At 43.7% G+C, this 20,107-nt stretch overlaps 1 protein-coding gene across 12 annotated transcripts in view; it reads right to left on the reverse strand.

Annotated features, from left to right (window-relative positions):
• The window catches only part of grin1a (glutamate receptor, ionotropic, N-methyl D-aspartate 1a), a 43,107-nt gene that overhangs the window by 10,389 nt on the left and 12,611 nt on the right, over window positions 1-20,107 (reverse strand). For 5 of the 12 annotated variants that reach the window (XM_030436515.1, XM_030436513.1, XM_030436518.1 and 2 more), the window contains exons 4-19: window positions 15,228-15,290; window positions 14,356-14,453; window positions 12,925-13,046; window positions 11,715-11,889; window positions 10,582-10,726; window positions 8,562-8,648; window positions 7,997-8,144; window positions 7,535-7,662; window positions 5,716-5,880; window positions 4,287-4,405; window positions 3,825-3,937; window positions 3,194-3,342; window positions 2,900-3,057; window positions 2,187-2,348; window positions 1,766-1,875; window positions 1,244-1,389 (exon numbers count right to left, since the gene is read on the reverse strand). In XM_030436515.1, the coding sequence (XP_030292375.1) occupies window positions 1,244-1,389; window positions 1,766-1,875; window positions 2,187-2,348; window positions 2,900-3,057; window positions 3,194-3,342; window positions 3,825-3,937; window positions 4,287-4,405; window positions 5,716-5,880; window positions 7,535-7,662; window positions 7,997-8,144; window positions 8,562-8,648; window positions 10,582-10,726; window positions 11,715-11,889; window positions 12,925-13,046; window positions 14,356-14,453; window positions 15,228-15,290 (2,088 nt within the window). The remainder of the gene's footprint in view (window positions 1-1,243; window positions 1,390-1,765; window positions 1,876-2,186; window positions 2,349-2,899; window positions 3,058-3,193; window positions 3,343-3,824; window positions 3,938-4,286; window positions 4,406-5,715; window positions 5,881-7,534; window positions 7,663-7,996; window positions 8,145-8,561; window positions 8,649-10,581; window positions 10,727-11,714; window positions 11,890-12,924; window positions 13,047-14,355; window positions 14,454-15,227; window positions 15,291-20,107) is intronic. The other 7 variants (XM_030436524.1, XM_030436522.1, XM_030436514.1 and 4 more) reach the window with 3 other exon arrangements.

Here is a 20,107-nt window from a genome sequence, read left to right on the forward strand (position 1 = left end):
AAGTAGATTTTCGGTCTCATTTGCAACTCCCCAAAATGCTGACGCTGAAGGACTGTAGGTCGGCCACCATCCCACAGCGTCAGTATTTGGCGAGTTGGGAATTCTTACAAATTGGAACTTTAAAGAATTGTTTCACTCAAATTACAAAAAAAAAACAAAAAACTTTTACTCTTAGTAGTAGCTTGCCATGCAAATGTCTTCAAACTATTTCTGGAATTCTATGCTCTTTATTGGTTGGTTGGCAGAAGTTTCAGAGGATATCACAAATGCTGTGTGCATAATACTGAAACTATCTGCATGACTAGGTACCACTAGGATTAGGATTAGCAGCAAAAAAAAATTTTTTTTTGAAATTTGGGTGAACTGACCCCAAGGCTTTCCGCCTGCGTTGCATGAAGCCCCTGGCATGCAAGATGAGTCTGTCTCGTATTAGAGATCTGCAGTATGGACACTGCAGTGGATAAGGAGTCACTCTGTCGCATGGCACACTCTGTAGTTCCACTGAATATACTAGATGAGTCACTGCAGCGTGATTGAGCCAGGGCATTGATTTTAATCTTTATGCTCTATTTGTATTGTTAGCTCCTGGCTGCTGTTATTATTGCCGTTGGAGAGAAGAAGGAAATCAATGATGACGCGATCAAAGTGCATCAACCGCACAGTAATCACCGTTGTTATTGCTTTTATGATGTTTCTAGCAGGACGTTTGCTTCTTTTCGTTGGATTTCCATGTCCACATCATCTGACCTCATGAAGCGCAAACCAGCAGCTTAGTATATATACTAGTTCATGCTATGGATGTGGAAGAAGTTTTAATTTGGATGTCCAACATGTAGGAGGGCCAAGAGGCTAATTATCTTACTCTAGCAGCGAGGGGTGACATGGGGGTGGAAATGGTTCCGCTAATTAGTTACATACTAATGAGGGGGTCCCGGCCACAGCTTGACTTCCAGAGGTCTCCTTACTCTCCTGCAGGCACAGACAAGAGACACGAGCGCTGTTGGGCTCTGGGAGCTCCTCTGGACCAAAGGGTGGCTGCTGAGGCTGCCTTACAGTACATGAAGGCATCAGAGATCACAGTTTCTTGTACAGTGATCTGGCAGTCCGACCACCTCTGATGTGCAAAATAAAGAGGCTGAGACAAAAGTCGACCCCCATGCGAAGGGGGCTTTGGTGGCACCCTTGCACCAAAGCCTCGGCCCTTCTACCCTGCGTGTGAGCGCCCAGAGGGGATCAGCCCTACCTGCAGATTCTTCCTCCAGACATTGACGGCCGCAAAGGCCAGCTGCATCTGCTTCCTGCGGGCGTCTTTATGGCGCTTATAGGCGATTTCGATGAAGATGAGGAAGATCCCTGCTGCTATGCCTCCAGCCACCAGCATGAAGACCCCTGTTGGGAGGGGACAGACAAACAGAGAGAGAGCAGAGATGGGGATGCGTGAGCAACAAACCCCTACAAACCCCGCCGCTTCCACTGAGCAGGAATGCAGGAATGGTGTGCCTGTCTTGCTCAGTGGTCGCCCCTCCTTTTTCAACCAGCTCCTACTGACCACGGCGGCTGTGAACCACACACTATTAATAGAAAACCACAACTGCACAAAGCCACTGCACAAGTTACTGTACGGCACACTTCCACAGAGCACCCACGCCGACACTAAAACAACGATTTTTGTAAAGGTATTGGACAAAAAGGCGCTACAGTACCTTACCACTGCAGTTTTTGTCCAATCACTTTTAACGCTTTCGCTACGCCGTAAGGACCATACCTGCCATGTTTTCAAAGGTGAGTGTGGCTGGGGCATTGCTCCTTGAGTCACACTCCTGGTATCTCACCCAGGTTTTATCTAGGTCTTCCATGAAGCCGTTCTCATGAGAACTGCAGGGGGTTGGGGGTGGTGGGGAGAGAGGTAACAAAGTTAATACACGCCGCAAAAGACGGAACATCCGAGCCGCTCACTCCCAGATAGCAACATAAATGATACAGAGACAGCAGGACAGGTGACAAACAGACACAAACTTGACATAGACAAACTGACAGAAAGGGAGGGAGAGGGGAGATACAGAGATAGAAGATGTGACATAAGGCGATGCTTTGGATGGCTGTAAAAGGTCAATAGTGACCAGGAAATCATAGAGATAAGAAACAAAAAAAGTCATACGAGTAATGCAGCTTCGGCTGGGACAGACCTGAGAATGGCCAGGGACACATTCTGTTTCCAGGGGCTGTCCTTGCGCATGCCTATGCCAAAGCCCGAACGGAAAAACAGCTCTCCCGTGGTCACCAGGTCGCACTTCTGCGAGGCTTCAAACTCCAGCACCGCAGAGTCCCAGATGAAAGCATGCAGCTTGCTGTGGGGGAGGGGGAGGGAGGAGGAGGAAGGAGGGAGGAGGAGGAGGGGAAGGAGGGGGTTACGGTGCGACAGTACAATGATTTACATACACATTAACGGCTCCCACCCCTCTCTCTCTCGCACACCAGATCGTGTGTGTCATACAGCGTTTACCAGCAATCTCTACCGTTGCTTATGGCCCAAATGAAATCCAATGCCAGATGGGTGAGGGCGCGTCCCCCATTGGATTCCCCCCATCTCAAAGATGTTCGTCTGGGTACAACCTGAAAAAGGGGGCTCCTGGACTCAATGTTAGCTTAACCTCACACTGGTGCCAGTGCTTTTGACACGTCCACTCTTGCTCCTGTCCCTTGACATCTGTCTTGGCTGGGCGATGGGCCTGGATCAGAGGGAATGCCGCAGTAAATCCTGCCGATTCCATCTGTTCCAGAGGTCCATGTCCTCCCCCCACCCCCCGAGCTGACTTGGACTGGCCCTGCTTTGTGTGCCTGATAGGTCGAGCAGCCGGCCGACACGTGCTCCGGTCGGCCCGGCCTGGCCGAGACTCACTTGTCGCGCACAGCCTGGATAGCCTCGGCGGCACTCTCATAGTTGTGCTTCTCCATGTGGCGGTACATGGTGCTAAGCTCCACCTGCCGCCGGAAGTAGATATCCACGGAGCTCTGCTTCACCGTGGCGTAGATGAACTTGTCGGATGGGTTTCTCAGCTGCACAAGGACACAAGGACAAATAATGACTTCCATGGATGCCGAATTTATACAATTTGTTTTTGTGTATACATTTTTAAAACACAGAAAGACTTTGCCATGTGGTACCATGGTCCTCATGCCATCCTGTACGCACCCTTGGGTCATTGATGCCGGTGATGCGCTCCTCAGGCCGGTCCAACACCAGGAAGGCTGCCAGGTTGGCAGTATAAGAAGCCACAATGATCATGGCAAATCCGGCCCACACCATACCCAGGATTCTCGCTGAGAAGCTGCGCGGCGCACCTGTGTGGTTGACAGATTTGTCCTTTTTAGCTCAGTCATTTTTTAAAATGTGTAATTGAATTAGTCATGTACAGTAGTTCGCGAAATATTTCTTTTTCTGAACAGCTCTTTCTTCAAGATTACATGGACTTTGTCACAGAACCCAATTACCGTAAAATAACCAACTGCAATATGGGACATGAAAAGAAAAAACTGATCACAAATGAAAAGAGGAGAGGAAACTGTTTGGAGACAAGCTGCAGCAACGGCTTTCTTCACAAAAGGAACCAATTTGTCATCCTCAAGGAAAAAACATGACAACGAGGCACCACCCGGAGCCACAAACGCCTTGATTTTGGTCCTTTTACAACAGCAAAACTGTCTAAAAGACCAAAGTGCCTGACAGCATTATAGTGTTTTGGGAGGATAGGAGCATTTACTGGTGGAGTGATTATTTGAAGATTTCAGGTGATTATTTTGTTTTCTCAGGGCCTCTCTCTCACCTTCTCCAATACCAGAATTCAGCAACACTCCCCAGGAGAACCACATAGCAGATGATAAGGTGAGGGCATCTTCTTCTTCTTCTTCACTGTTTACTTTAAATCTTCCAAAAGGGCTAGAAGGGAAGAAATTGGGAGGGTTGCAGGAGATAAAATGAGAAATCGTTGAGAAGCTGTAGAGGGGAAAACCCTGGCGACCCCAGGCAGGGAAGGAGAACTGAACGTGAGTGAGCAAAGCAAAGAGGGACACAAAGTGTGAAAGAAAACAGACAAAGACGGCTGCACAGGGACAGAGCGGTGGGATGGTTGGAGTCAATCTTCACCTCTGTCTGCCTTCGAGTCCACACGGAGGGAAGATCTGCAGCGCGAAGGAGTGCATGTACACACACACATTCACTGATTCAGTGAATACACATAAACACACACACATGGGCACAGACACACAAACACATGTCCCCCGTGTACCTGAACCGGTCTAGTAGGTAAAGCATCACCGCCACCACATGCACCGAAAGACCCACCAGCAGCCACAGCGTGCTTTGGAACGGCTGCATGAACGAGTCCAGTGTACTGCGAGGGATTTCCTGAAAACACACACCGAAGTTAGCTGTAGATTGATAATGAACAACTTCGATTACCTCACGTTTGCAAGTTTATCCCAGTAAAGGACCAGAGATGAAACATGGTATCCGTTATTATGTTTTCATTAGTGATGAACCACCTCAAATTTAGAATTGTTCATTTCATATATGTACAGTGTGAGATACCAAACACCGACTCATAAGAGAGCCATTCACATTTTTCACATATTTAGCAACCACCGTAAGGTAGGTTAAAGAGTGATGCCACTAAATCTTACATGCTGGACCTTTTTAACCCATGTACTATTCAAACTATCATTAACTGACCAGCTTTGCTATACTTTCTTTTGTTACTTTACTGCTCTTCTCTACTATTGTGTCTTTTCATATCTGTATGGGTTACAATCATAACACAGACTCTTGGACTTTGCTTGAGTTGTTCACAATTTTAAGATGGTATTAGTTTTATGGAAGTAAGATGGTCACGGCCAGAACTTCCTGATTTGAAAAGTCGTCTTGGCATCGCCTCATCATATAACCACTGGCAGAAATGAATGCAGATTTGATGCATGTTTTACAAGTGTGCTAAGAGATAGGAGGATAGGACACCTTGGTCAGGAGATAGAACGTATTAAGTTTTCTGAAGAACAGTAGCGTTGTTTGATAAATGGTCTGGTGTAGTAAAGTAGGTTTTGACTGGCAGCAAGAGCTAAAGACCTTGGTATGGTTGTGATACAGCAGAAACCAACTCCCACTGGTTTTACTGGACAAACTATTTTTTTTTTAAAAACACAGCAAAGCCAGTAGAATCAAATGTAAAGTCAAAAGTCAGTCATTCCACTGCCATCTGGCAATGTAGGCATTGCCAGATGGCAGTACCAGACTACAGAACAGCCTCTTTCCTCCTGTCTGTGAGATTCCTCAATACCCACCATAAAAAATAATCTTGATTTTCAGAATCGAAGCCATTGGCAGGCATCAAGATTAATACATAGAAATGACCAATCGTCTTGCTGATAGTGGTTGTTTGCTTATGCAGGTCATATAGGCATCAGTATTAAATTTAGAACATTTCATAACCAGTTAAAAGTTCCTTTATTTCTCAATATAATACAAATGAGTGTTTTCCCTTAAACAATGTTTCCCTGTGATTGCACTGTAGAAATCAAGGAATGAAATAACAGTTGGCCTTGATCCGCGAGGGATAAAAATTGCCCTAGAGGGTTGATAATTCCTCAGCTAAGCCAAACATGCAACTCCCCAGTGGTTGTTTCCCTTGACAGAGTACCAGATGGTTTACAGTGGACACTTACCTTTTTAACAAGGATGGTCAGGCCTTGGTATTTAAACGGTTTGGAGAACTCGATGTACTGGGCTCGTTCGTTGTTTATAGTCAGCGGGGCTACGATCATGTCAGCCAGGCCCCCCAGGAGCTCTCCCATCATACCATTCCACTCTTTCTTGTTACTGTTGTTCACCTGAAGTCCCAAAAGCAAGGCGTGAACATGAGAATCAGCTATCAACCTGCTGTCGTCTAGACCGCAGAATGTTTCCGAGCTTTAAGGATTTGGGTTAAGCCTAGTGGGGACGTAAGTTCTAGGCGTGCTCCGCATTTGGAACAGGCTCTGTCAAAAACAGAGAGCCTGTTATTTTCAGGAGTTTATAAGATCATGCACTTAAGAACACCAAATGTGTAATACTGCCCACAGGACAGAATTGTTCTGGGTTAGAGATGACTGGGCCCACAGAGAAAATCAGCTCCTGCCCTGTCTCTCCTCTTACTCCTGTAGATGTGGTTTTTGTCTTGGCCTTCGTTACACAGTCATGCTGCCATTTTGGCCTGGAAAAAACAGTTTTGAAGCTCAAGAGATCATCCTGGTTCGATAGGAAATATTATAAGGTCAATTGATAACAGAACAGTTAAGCTCCGAACCTTGCCTGCCTGAATCTGATTTAAACAAAGAGAGAGAGCGTGAGATCTGTACCAACTGCGTGAGTCTCAAGTCCATTGCTGTTAGCTAAGCAGGTGTAAGCTAAGAAATGTTATCTTAACATGAGCTAACGCAAGCTAACATTGACTGCAAGCTAATTGTTAGATAGAAGTTATTGTGTTCTGAATATAGTAAGCAAACTGTGTAAACTTTTGTAGCTAGCAAAAAAATACCGCTCGGGAGATTAAGCAAAGGTAACATAAAGTAGGTTCTATAAATTTAAAAAAGTGAACAAAAACAACTTGAACACTGCAAGGTTAGGTTAAATGTCTAATCCTTCTATGGTACTGTGTTTTTAGGCGGTGCGGTTGTCCTATTCGACATCATTTCCCAGGGGGTTGATGAAAATGGATTAGCCCTGTCAAGACAAGAAATGTTTTGGTAGGTGAATGATGTATATGGTGCAACGATGACCTTTAGGATTTAAGTGATGTGTATGTATGTGTCTTCCCGTTTTTGTATATGAAAGAAAAGATAAGGCCGTTATATAATAGAATCAGATCACTAAAAGGTCTTAATGGCACATGTTATGTCTTCAATTGTATTACGAAGGGCAGTGTTATGTCTCTGGGACTCTAAATCAATTTGCAATCATAAATTGTGCCTCACCAGTGCAGCGTGAAATTGACCTTTTAATCAAACATCACAGCAGCTGATGGATAGAATTTATGAGCAAAAGATTATATTTAGTCACTAAATAGAATAGAAAAAAAAAAAAAACTTGCTGGCTGAATGTTTTTGTACATGTGGTAACTATGTAGCAATTTAAAATGCATTTTTCCCTTTTACCCTTTTTCCAGGTCATACATCTAGGATCTTGCTAGAGGTGAGGTGAGTTGGAAATGATTTTTTTTTTTCTAAATGCCTAACACATCAAAATTATTGATTACTGCCGACCTAATCCTTTATTGTAGACATTGAAAACTGACATTGACAGTGGGCAGATTCACCTTCTGGACATGTGTTATATGTGTCTCTATGGCTGCTTGTTGCTACAGGTCTGGGTAGTTAGTGAGATCACCACTGCTTGTGGAGTAAAATAAAAAAAATTAGGTAGAGACACGAAAAGTGTTGAATGTGAGATACTGCGTGCAACCTGTGCCTTGTCCAAAATATAACAAATTATAAATGTAAAACTCACCCGCTCTTGAGTTCCGAACTTCCCATCGGCCACCAGGTGCACTTCATAGGTAAAGTTCATGGTCATAGCCAACTTGATCAGGAGATCAATACAGAAGCCGTAACAACACTGGGGCACAATTGGGCGTCCTGTAACAAAACCAGCAAGGGTTGCAAGTTAAAATCACTCTTAGTGAAACATGTTAGATTTTGTTGTGTGTTTTTTTTTTTTTTAATCCAAAGGCGGCGGACGTAGACTGAACGAAATGCGTGACACACGGTGCACTGCAGACAGCCACGCACACAATCACGCCGTTTGCCGGAAAAACACAGCAGACACACCAAGCATCCTGACAGCCTCTCACTCTGAATGGCACACTCAGCTACATGCATACATATATAGATACCTACTGCATATATATGTATGCATCTCCAGTGGGTGTTTGGCGGGTGCAGTAAAAGCACAGTGACAGTATAAACGTCCCTGATGTGTTACCTGGGATGGTCTCATTGGGCCCAGTGCAGATAACCTTTTTAATTAAGACTCCATTTAATGTCATTTCCTCCTTGCACGTTCCATCCGGCTGCGTGGGTTTCACATACACAAATGGCTCCTGGTGTATCGTCACTATCTACAACAAACGGGACAGAAAGCTGTTTATCAGGTAGTCAGAGCTCAATCCGGCCCGATCCCGAGGGACTCGGGCGAGGCGGCGAGAGAGAGGGGGGGGGGGAAGAAATGCTTGGAAAAAAAACCCAGCGGATACACGAATGCACATCTCCACAGATACACATGTACACGGAAGGACAGACGGATGAATGTAAAAATAACCGACAAGGATACAGATGAGAGGTTTCTTTGCGGACCTATGACAAATTGGGAGAGATAAAAGTCAAAGCAAATACATCACTTCTGCCTTCATGAATGCAGATTAACTTTCCTCCCCTCTGAGAAACAAAACGTCAGCGCGCTGTCCAATGCGCGTATATCAGCTCTATGTGTGTGGACACCAACGTCACATTGAGGCAGCAAAGCGAAGGCGCCCTACCTTTAATCGAGTGGACATCTGGAAGCCCTGTGGTTTCTCGGTCTCTCCTCCGGGCCAGATGATCTTCCGCTGATTGTTCATTACCACCTGCAGCGACGCCACACACATATACGGCATTAAAGGTGAGTGCTGACAGAAGGCTTACTGCTGATGAGGCTCCAACACTGTGGGTGAGCATCTCTAATGAGTCAGCTTTATATAACCACAGCTCGGCGCTTCCTTTATTTACCTCGCCGACCTCTGACTTATGTATCATACCTGAGGCCTCGGGAACGTGTTTTCCAGAGCTCTCAGCAGCATCTCACAGAGTTGCAGACTTTGCTCAGTTGTCGTGGAGTGACGCCTCCATGGCAACTTTTCAAAGCATACATTATTAAATGTCTGTTACATTGTAGCTTTCCGAATTCATTACAAAGTGCAATGCTTTGAAAGCCGCACGAGTCAATGTTGCGCCCATTTTCCCTTTTCATCACGTTATATAAGTGGATCTCAAACTGTTTTACATCAATGACCCCTAAATTCACATAAATTAGACTATGGTCCTCCATCTGATAAGATTTTAGCTTTGGGCAATATTATAACAAACAGTGTATGAAACCAGCTCTATGGCTGTAGTTATCATTATGGCTGCAACGGAGGAAGTAAGGAGAAGTAGGATAAAGAGTGAAAAGCATAGGAGGTCAGGGATGGACTCGAAATAGCACAAGACTCTTGCTCAGGAGACCGCCGCTCATGGCCAGCGTGAAACCAGAAGTCAACGGTGAGTTGTTTAGACTTACTAATGAAGTTAAGTTGCGTCATGTAGGTGCCGTGACGTAGGTACATTTGTAACGAAGGTTACAGTAGCTACGTAATTATTTTAACCCAAACCAAAACATTTTCCTAAACCTAACAAAGTAGTTTTTGTACCTAAACCCGAGCAAAATGCATGCTTATGACATAGGTCCAGTAAGCTTGCATTTTGGTTATTAACAATATTTCATTAGCTTGAGGATGTGCTGATGAAACAGATGACCAAAAAGGTCACACATTCTGTCACTGTGCCACTTATGGAAGGAATTAGAGTGAAGATAATTTCTGTGGACCATCTGGTGTCAAGGACCCCCCTTTGAGAACCACTGAGTTATGAGTTCAGGATCATTTCCGGTTGTTCCGCTTACGGACAATTGAATCCATGAGCGATGTTTTCATTTTAAAGCCGAACCCAAAGGACTTTCTATAAGGGGAATGTGGCACTGAATGTCACCATCTGGTTGTTCATACATCATAGAAATGAACGCAAACCAGCCTGCCTGAAAGGTTGGAAATCTATCCGGAAAATGAGATTGTGGTTTGTAAAATGATCAACAGTTATACTCTTTGAAATGCTTTTCTCTTAATCTCTAAAGGGCTCATAAAGGTTGACATGGTAAGGTTTGTATTTTCAGACGCATGCTGCTCCTGCTTGCCATCTAGAGATGAACGCAGTTAACAGAATCTGCAGTCCTCCTGCAGTGCAGAAAACAAAAGGCATGGCTCATCGCAAACCATGACTCAACCAAAGGTTACATGATGAGCGGCCTAACCGAGCAAAATCAACTAAAAGCTGACAGTCGCTATTAATGCTTGGAGTAGCTTAACACTCCATGAAAGGTTTGGGCTTTTGGGCAGCAGAAAGAAAGTTTTTGATAATGTACTGTATGTTTCAGTTCAATGTAGCAATACAAAAACAGTATGTATTTGAAATACACCTCAAATTCACTATGACACACTGCTGCTGCTGCTGCTGCTGCATTGTAAAAGCACTGGCTGAACTGCAGTGTTCTTGTGGACAGACAGGGGACCGAGGAGCTGCCCTACATTGACTACATTGTGCTATAGATAGAAAACTGGAGCTGCATGTCCGGTATGAATAAAAAAAGAATTTGACTACTCAGGCAGTGAGTAGGAAATAGGCGGTGGCCTTTTTTTCTTAAAGCGCCATGATTTTGCATTTCAGTTCTGTCCAGTAGGCCAGGGTCGTCTCTGCCGGTCAGTTTACCTGTGTTCCGTTGTAAATGCCGACTTGAATGAGTCGACTCTTCTGGTAGTTGAGTATGCTGTAGTGTGCGTACTTCCTGTCGCCGTCGTCGTTGAACTCCACGCGTCCTGTGAGGCCCTCTGGGTATTTAGATGACATCAGCACCCTGTGGGAAGCAAATGAAAACGATTACTCGGGCGTCGCGTGTCGTCTATTAGGAGTGAAATGGAGCGTTTAATCGCGCATCATTCTGCACTAGACTCCATTTCAGTGCATGCGGTAAAATGAGTGATTCATAACGACGCGGAGTGGAGATGATATCTGCTGTTGTTGTCACCACGTCTGTTGGGAAGCAGTGCATACAGTTTTTTTGTGCTGCTGAGAAAACACTCTTAAGTGGGTCAGTTGAAAAACTCGGTCACTTCGTCTGCAGGTGACAAATAAAGAGTTTACATTCTGGAAAAACTGCTGAACTGATTCTATAAGATAACTTTCCAGTGGAAACTGCTGAGCTGATCGATTGTAAATATACAGACTAAACTGCTGATTAGTGCAGCATTAAAGGGACAGTTCACCCCAAAATTAACAGAGGATCAAAAAGAAAGAAAATAGTTCCTACTTGAAACTGCTCATAACAAGGACTGCAGGTTATCATGAGTAACCAGGTGATGATTTCTCAAAAGAGAGAACACAGTTTAGTTTTTCAACATAATCTTTTTGGTGCTTTCTGAAGCGCCACGAGTCCAGCACCTCCTCCTAGTTCCATTATACAGAGGAGAGGGCAGAAATGTCGAGGTCGATACCTTCAAAACCAAATCAGTCTAGATGGATTAACAGAACAGCCGAGGGGTAAATGTGTATTTTTGATTATTAGGTGAACTGTCCCTAAGAGAGAATATGTACAATTCAGACTCAACCAATCAGAAACACTAGTTGGTTTGCTATAGGAATCGTGATTTGATGCATCTGGCTACATGAAAGGAGAAAAATGTCAGAAATCCTGGATATGTCCTGCTAAAAATATCTTTAAAATTGTTGGGAGCCAAGGTTGCCTTTTTATACACCAGTCTGTCATAATAATTGAATTGCTACAGCGCTCTGCAAATTATAAATGTCAGGGCTTATCACGAGCTGAAATGATGCGTCACTCTCACCGTTTAAAGAGCGGCCCTGTTTTCCAGATGTTGGTGTTGCCCACGCAGCCTCTCGGGGGTTCTGTGATATTCTCCTTCTCAAAGAGCTCCTGGATGGACTGAGCGACCACAGCCACCGCATCATTGATGTGGGCTGACTCATTCTTCCCGTTGATGAGCTGGAGGCCGATCAGACCTGAGACCAGGCCGACAAAGAACAAAAGACAATCACTGATCTGAGCCGGCTACAGCCTCTCAGGATCCTTTTGCAATGCACAGAGTGGATAAAAAACTTATAGGGCCTCCAGTTTAGACATCCTGGATAAAGGTCAGACATCGGCTGCATGATCCATCCTGTGCCTGTGAATCTCAGGGAAGATAACTCGGGGAAATAACCACATCTAGTCATTTATGAGCCAAGGCAGCAGAATAAATGGATCATTTTTCGGAGTTTGCCGCTGATGACCTTTTTTCAGCATGTGTAAAGAGTCCCTTGAAGTTGGATCTTTTTTCTTTCTTTTTTTTTTTTTGGGCCCTACCGGCTAAGCTTTCAGGATTAAGCACAGGCAAGGTATGACTTGTGATCGGAAACAAAAAACAAAAACTACCACGAGACCTAGATTTAAAACAAAGCAGCAATCCAACTTCAGCTAAGTTTTCTGATTGCAACCAGGTCCGTCGGTCCTGCAGACTCCTGGGAGAGGCTGCAGTGGACGTGGGAGAGACTGGACACGGACAGGACAACAAACGCTCTGCGGGGGGTGGGGGTTGGTTTGTGCGTAGAGTGGGGAGAAGACGCTCGACGTTTGTGACCACAAAGTGATAAAATACTGTGAGACTTGTGTGAGAACGAATCCAAGAATAGAGACAAGAAAAGGCTGTTGTAGCTTACCATTCTATCAGTTATCTGTTGCAAAAGTCTCCCTTCATAACTCATTAGAAACCAGGGCATTAATATGGCAGGAGAGCACAATGAATTTACCTTTAGATAATCCAGGGCATGGACAATCGAACTAAGGTGTACTGTAGATACAACTCATTTAAACCTTTAAACACGTAATGCTTAAACGTTTAAACGCTCAACACACAACAACAAGCAGTTAAACAGTTAATCATCCATCGTTACACGGTTAATCCGTCTAAATCCTGCTCTGCGTTACGATGGGGCCTCCGAGGAAAGCCCGGGGGTTAACTCGTACATTCACGCCGCATCTCTGCTGGATGAACGTACCGTCTGGCGCCTCGCTCAGGGCTTTACCCGACATCTCCCGCTCGCCCACCAGCCACACGTAGCCCGAGCCCGTCATGTTGAGGAAGCGGGCAGCCTTGTACACTGCGGCAGCGTCCTCCTCACTGGAATTCACCGCGTGGGGAAAAAAGAAGACAGAAGATTGTTTGTTGTTTGTGTGTGAGGGAGGCATGTCGCGTTCGTTTTCAGGAGTGGCTTATTAATTCACAGTTATTTGGGATTTGTTGTACGTCCAAGATTATTCCCTTGTTGTTATGCTTCTGTTGGACAGCTGATACTCTCAGGGCGGACAAGGGGGGACAGGAAGGATGCTGCAGTTATGTTTTATGCAGTTAAACATTTGGTCACCAGGATGCCCCAATTTGGAATCTCTTGAGCCCTGACTTTTTCTTTTAAATTTTCTCTTTAGCTTTTGGGGTAAACTCACTGAAAAATAAGTGAGTAAAACATCAGGGAAAGTTGTGGCTCCATATTAGACAAGTTGTTTTTCCCAAAGCTGATGAAGCCAGATGCTGTTGGGTGTTGGAGGGTTTTTTTGTCCGGAGCGAAAGCGCTAATTGGGAAAGACAACAACACAGCACTGGGGACGCCTCATGACTTCCCAACTAGCACGTCATATTTTTTTAATTCTTAGCCCTGTCTCATCCAGTTTGGAAAATCTCTTTGTGTTCTGTGACATCGGGCCATGGGAGCACGGAGCGCTCTCTTCCAGACATGGCAAAGGCAGGAGGTCAGACATTGTTTGCAATGTTTCTAAGCCTAGTCATGGCGAAATATTGTGTTGTTGGATCTCAGCAGCTGACATCAAAAGGGAATTTAGATTTGCCTCGAGCAGCGATTCGTACAATTTTGGACACGTTTGACAAAAAAAAAAAAAAACATCTGTACATTTTTCTAAAATCTGCCCAGAATATATTGGTGTAATTTATATGTTGATTATAAGTGAACAATACGATCCACAGCTGGGTTCCACAGAAGGTTGAAGCTGATTTGGGTTAAAACAAGAGCTGAAATGATTAGTAGATTTATTGATCGGCTGGTCAACTGAAACTGAATTCAACTATTTTTGAAGCTAAAATGCTGAAAAACAAAACAAAACAAAAAAAGTCTTGGCTGCTCCATCTTCTCAGTTTTAGGGATTTGTTGTTTGTCAGAAATATAATGAAAACAAATACATTTGGGGGGATTTTGATGACATAAACTCACTATTTTCTCACAATTTATAGACAAAACAATTCATCAAGCGGTAATGAACAAATTAATAAAAATGAAACAATTTGTTAGTTTTTTTTACCCAGGACTAGGATCATGGGTAGGATATTTTTAAGCAGGTGTCAGGTAAACATGATTCACCACTGTTCCCATCTTGGACTATGTGAATGTGTGATTTTTGATTAAAAAAAAGGATCTCACCTGGCGGACAGGATGATGACTCGGGCCTCCAGCTCTTTCGCCTCCAGCAGCAGGGCAGTTAAGTTAGTCTCCTGGCTGAACTGGAGGACTTTCTCTGCCTGTGATCGGGGCATAAGAAAGGTCAAGCCAGCTACTTTTCCCTACCTCAGACACCATGCTGCCTCTTTACCTGCTTGGGTTCGAGCTTGGCCGATTTAGTTTGAAAACGGGAGACAGAGATAAAAAGGAAAGCGATCCAGGGGAACCGGCTGAACTAAAAAAAAAAAAAAAAAAAAGCTTGAAGGGAAAAAAAACTTTTGCATTTGTTCGCATGCAAACTGAGGGTTATCAAGGCTCCAAAGAAGGACGTGCATGTGTTAGGTAGGGGGGAAGAAGAAGGTCAATGCAACCAGTAACTAAAAACGGGTGAAGGGGGGTGAGGGGGACGTTTTCCCCCAACAAAAAGACTGCTGAAAACTAGGGAGGTGCTACAGAACAGGAGGAAGTAGCATCTGGGAAGCGGTTTTGTCCCACACTACCGGTTCTCCACAAAGGAATGAGACTTGCAAACTCTTTTTGTGTGTGAGTGTGTGTGTTCTGAGTACATGCATTCCTTTATTGAAGGAGAAAATGAAAATGATAAAAGCGGGGGCGCTGTTCACTGGCGTCTTTTTTTTTTTTTTTCTTTAATGACCGGAAAATTATAGATTTTTCATAACAAAATCATTCGTCATTTAAATCATAGGGAAATGTCTCAAAGTAAAAAATTAAAGAAAACACGTGCTACCAAGAGAGGGACATTTCTGGGTTCGGCTGGTGACTGGTTTGGGCTGGTTTCTAGTTGCTACGTTTGGAAAGTTGGTGGGCGGCGTGCATTGACCATGCAAATATACCTTAGGTCCTCGCTTGTTGTCATAGGACAGTTGGTCGAGGTTTTCATAGTTCCTTTTTTTATTCTGATGAGTAATGTGCACAGAGAAAATATGCAGACACAGAAAAATATTATAAACAGTTGAAAATGGAGGGCAGTAAAGCATTCCAACAAATCTCCACTTTTCTGCTTCAAATTGGGATCTTTAACGGTGGGGCTTGCAAAGAACATCAGAGATGTCCGCTTTGGAATAACACGCTGAAGACGTCAAGTTTCTGTTGAGCATGTGTTCAATTCATACATTTTTCGAGGATGCTGATTCGGCTGCATCGATTATCAATGAGAAAATGCAGCGGTCAAAATGCTCCGGCTCCAGCAATAATCAGTTCAACCGGAAACTTAACTCTAACACACAAAACAAGTCCGACCTTAACTCACACTCCATCAAGGCCAAAGACGGATCATGTTCTTGGCTCCTGAAAAAAATAAAGAATTAAAGCTAAAGGAAGAGCTCATTAAAAGTTTGATGCCGTCTCTACTTGCAAAACTGCGCGAGGAAACCTCTCATCCACCCAACCATCTGTTCACTATCTTCTCCAGCTCTCAAATGGCATCTCCACAGACTGCAGCCAGTTCTGTCCTCATACAGTTATTTACTAGTGCGACCAGAGACTTGGAACAACATATCAGACAACCCAGTATCACAGCAGTTTGTAGAGCGATGACAAATGACAAATCTATAGTTTCAAATGGAACATTCTGTGTCCATGTACATAAATCCTAAAAGATTAGATTTTGTTGTAATTTCATGAGCTGGTATTTATTAACATAAAGCCTAAATCACGACCTCTCCCTCAAGGTAACCAAAGTGAATCCTGGAGATTCAAATCTGTGACTGTTTGACGACCTGAAAATATCTTTTCCGACTGGAACCAAAGTGCTTTTGTTGCCTGAACCCAACTACCGACTGGATTCTGGTGTGATGGCACGGTTTTATAAATGAGGTGTTTCATTCAGTCAGAGAAACGCGGTGCTGACGTGAAAGATGCTGCACGAAAACAATTTAAAATTGAAATCCCGCATATCAGTGTTTTTCAGTTCCGTTCCTAGGAGACCCCTGCCCGGCATGTTTCAGAGTTTTCCCCTGTCCCTGAATCAAATGAAGAGCTCATTATCATTATTCAGCAGAGCTCGACGACGAGCTGATGATTTGAATCAGGCGTGTTGGAGCAGGGAAACGTCTGAAATGGTACAGGGCAGGGGGCCTCAGGAAGAGGATTGAAATACACTGCTGTAGATTATATTTCATGACTGTCATGACACGCTGTGACAGAAACTGACAGAAATGTTGTGGATTTATTTGAACCTCCACCAAGAAGGTTATGCTTTCATTTGTGTCCAGATCTCATTAACTTTTGATGCAGATCTGAATAAAGGGACGCATTCACAGAATTTATACTCATCTTTTGCGTCTTTCAACATGTTGGTTAATCTCTCAGGGGATTATGCATAGGTCTTGATGAACAGAATCAATTAAGGTGGCTTGTTTTTCTGATTGAGTGGAATTTGATGCTTACAAATTAGTTAAGCAGTTATGGGTGGTTTAAAATGCATAGGGTTACAGAGCTATGGAGTTTGACATTGGAATTAGGCTTGATTCAATTGAAGGGATCTGTTAGACCTTGGCGGAGGTATACACTCAGCTGAGTACTGTTCTATTTTTTAATGGTTATGAAGATTTTGATAACTGCGGGTACCAATTTACTTTAAATCTACACAATCAAGACGAATCAAATTAAAGCAGAAAAAAGCCCCAATCAAGCTTCAAAGACAAAATATTGGTGTACTATTTGTTAAGAAATATCAACCCATACTATACACAGTTGGTATGTAGTGTGTCATTTGGTCCCGTGACAACATACTGACTCTCAGTGGTTGCTGACTTCAGCTCAATCTCAAAAATCTGAGACGTCACCATTTTGGATTCCAGGCCGGGTCTGTGTGTGTGTGCGAGGACACACTCGGGACTCCTGCCGGAGACAGGCAGCCATTTTGCAGGAAAACACATCGTCTTTCTGCTTCACAGGGCTTCCTTCACAGCTGCCTGGCTCCGCGGCTCACACTCCAGCGCACTCCGGGACTGTTTCTTTCCCTTCACAAAGTCGACTCTGACCATTCAGCCATCAGCACAAACTCCCCCATTCACGACTGAAAGCTTTGAAGAACTACTGCACAACCCTGATGCCAGGGTGATGGTAGTTTGAGTGATTGTGATTCTTAACGTTGAGAGTCATCATCAAATAAGATTTTAACCAAACTGAAGGATCGCGCGCAACACATTTTCTTGTGCCATGGCAACAATCGCTAGAGCAAATTGTCAGTGAGGTTACAGAGAATTCAATTCTTTCCATCTCATAAAATTCTGTTTTCTCCAAAGATGGAAGAGCAATGTTATACAACGAAACAAAATTGTGTGTAACGACACTGAAAAAGGGTTAAGTATACAACTAAGTGAGAGAGGTTTTTTCTCCTTTTTCTTGAGCACTCCTGTGTAATTACCATGTAACCACGTCTCAGGATCGTAGCATGAACTGCGAGCCTTTATGTATCTTCAGCATGTAGAAATATTTTCCATTAGTAACATCCGGCAGCGCAAAAGAAAAAAAATAAAAACTTGTCTTTGTCTTTTTTTCCCCAAGAGAATTTCTGAGCGCTCTATTTTTGTATCCTCAGTCAGGCATTAATATTTCATGTCGTGTTGGTCACGTTTGCACTCTGACTAAGTCCACTGTGTCCAGAGCCTCGCTGCTGCCGGTGACAGCGATCCCCCCGTGATTGTGCGACCTCGCTAAGAACTTGGCATGGAGCTAAATATAACATGTAAATTCACCGGGTTCATGCAGCACATCAGGGTGATTAGCAAGAACAACACCTCCCTCTTTTTTAATTAGAGCATAATGTGACGAGGCTGCGGTCTTGCAACATCCAAACTTACTTCCTCTTCAGTCACCTAGAGCAGTCGAACGAAGCTGCATTTGCTGTTCGGGTGTTCAGCTGACAGCGCTATACGTACGATAGAAGAGCCGGTACAGGTTTTGTTATTCTGGCAGTGTCGACACACGCTGGGTCGATCCTGCGCTGGGCCTCGTAACCCTCAGGGGGCGCTCAGACAAACAAAAGATCAGAATGTATTGGATTCTTCTCATCTTCTTTTCAGGATTAAAGGATACACCTACTGATCTTGTTAAAGCGCAAAAAAGCACATTTCCAAACGTCCTCACGGCTAACAAAATTGAGGAGGATATCTCCTTCTTTTTAATGTATATTTGATATTTAATTCCCATAAAAAGGACAGTCTACCTACTGTAACTATTCTTTTAAAGGGTAAGGCTGGTGTATATTTTTCTCCTTGAGAACGAATCCCATTTAAAGACCAAAACCAACAAAGTGTTAGTCTGTCTTTCTCGTCTGCTCTGAGCTCGTTGGTTCTTATGAAAAACATAAATCTTTAAAGTCCCCCTCCAGTCACAAATACGTTTTCCTCGTTTTGCTGCGACAGTTGAATTTTTTAGCTTCACTGTGTAGAATGATGTATACACGAGAAGGCTGTTCTCACATTCATCTACTGAAAGTGTGCACTTGAAAATCTGATTTTAAGAGATGGCGCCCATAAGTGTGATTTGTGACATCACAAATAATCTGGAGGCCAATCCTGGTCCGATATCCGGCAAATGTGATGCAGACACGCAGTTTTGGGATTCTTAATGAGGGAGAAAGGGTAGATGCCATTTAAAAGATTCTGATGCGGTAATTTCTTTTTCAACAAAAAACCCCATTAGACACACACTGAGTACTCTTTTGAAGTGCTTTAATACATGTGTGGAAGAGATCCTTCAAAACAGGCACCAAAGAGAAAAGTGGTTCCTTTATAATGGACTGTTTTTAGCTGCGGTTTATACACATTTTGGCTCACTAGTAAATATTAACTGCAGCTAGACAGTGTATGTGTGATTAACAAAAAATATCTATAGTGTGTTGTTTTCATATTAACCCAGCACAACAGTGGTTTATTCATGTGTTTGAACAGCTCAGTCATCAACGTGTTGGCAATCGGCGGCATGTTGGTTTGTACCATTTTGACATTTGACAACACATCAAGTCATACATTAGCTGACTTTCATGTTGGAGAGAATGTTAATGGGGTTACAACTAGACGAGGAGGCTGCCAAGCCAGAGACCACTGTTCAAGACTGTGTTTTAACATTTGTACGTGTGAAAGCACCAGATATTTTTGATGAGACGTCGAGACATTGTCCAGCCGTTTTCTTGGCAACGGAACAAGGTAGGCCAAAACGCTAGCTTGTCCTAACCATAACAAAGGTGTTTCTGTGCTTACACCTAACCAGGCCAGAAGCACAGAGTTATAAAATGTACAATTGAAAGTTGAACCTGAAGATGTAAAGTTTTTACATTTCAATGGTCTGCAGGGATGTATGTTGCCAACTTCATTCAGGCAAACGGGGTGGTTTTTGATCACTTTTGGACACCAATGGAGCTTTATGGCAGACAGTGTTATAACAGAAGATATGACAGACTTTGTAGATCAGTTCATTGTTGGCTTTGGTCTAGTTAGCTGACAGTAGGGAAACTATCTAGTATCACTGGCCTCATCCTTTAAGTTTCACCAGGCTTTCAGTGTAATAACTGACGCACACTGTTGGAGAGCTTCTCAAATAAATCATGCCCGGGGCCTGAAAACACTCAAGCTAGCCCTGCAGCCATGTCTAAATATATGCGTAATTAAAACCCCACAAACCTCGCAGAGTTGAAGCGACTTCCCTCAGTATTATTGGATTGAATTGGATGCACAGATGGGTTCATTTTGAGATCCAAACTCTGATT

This window comes from Sparus aurata, chromosome 12 (genome assembly GCF_900880675.1).
Source record: "Sparus aurata chromosome 12, fSpaAur1.1, whole genome shotgun sequence".
In the NCBI taxonomy this organism is placed as follows: domain Eukaryota; kingdom Metazoa; phylum Chordata; class Actinopteri; order Spariformes; family Sparidae; genus Sparus; species Sparus aurata.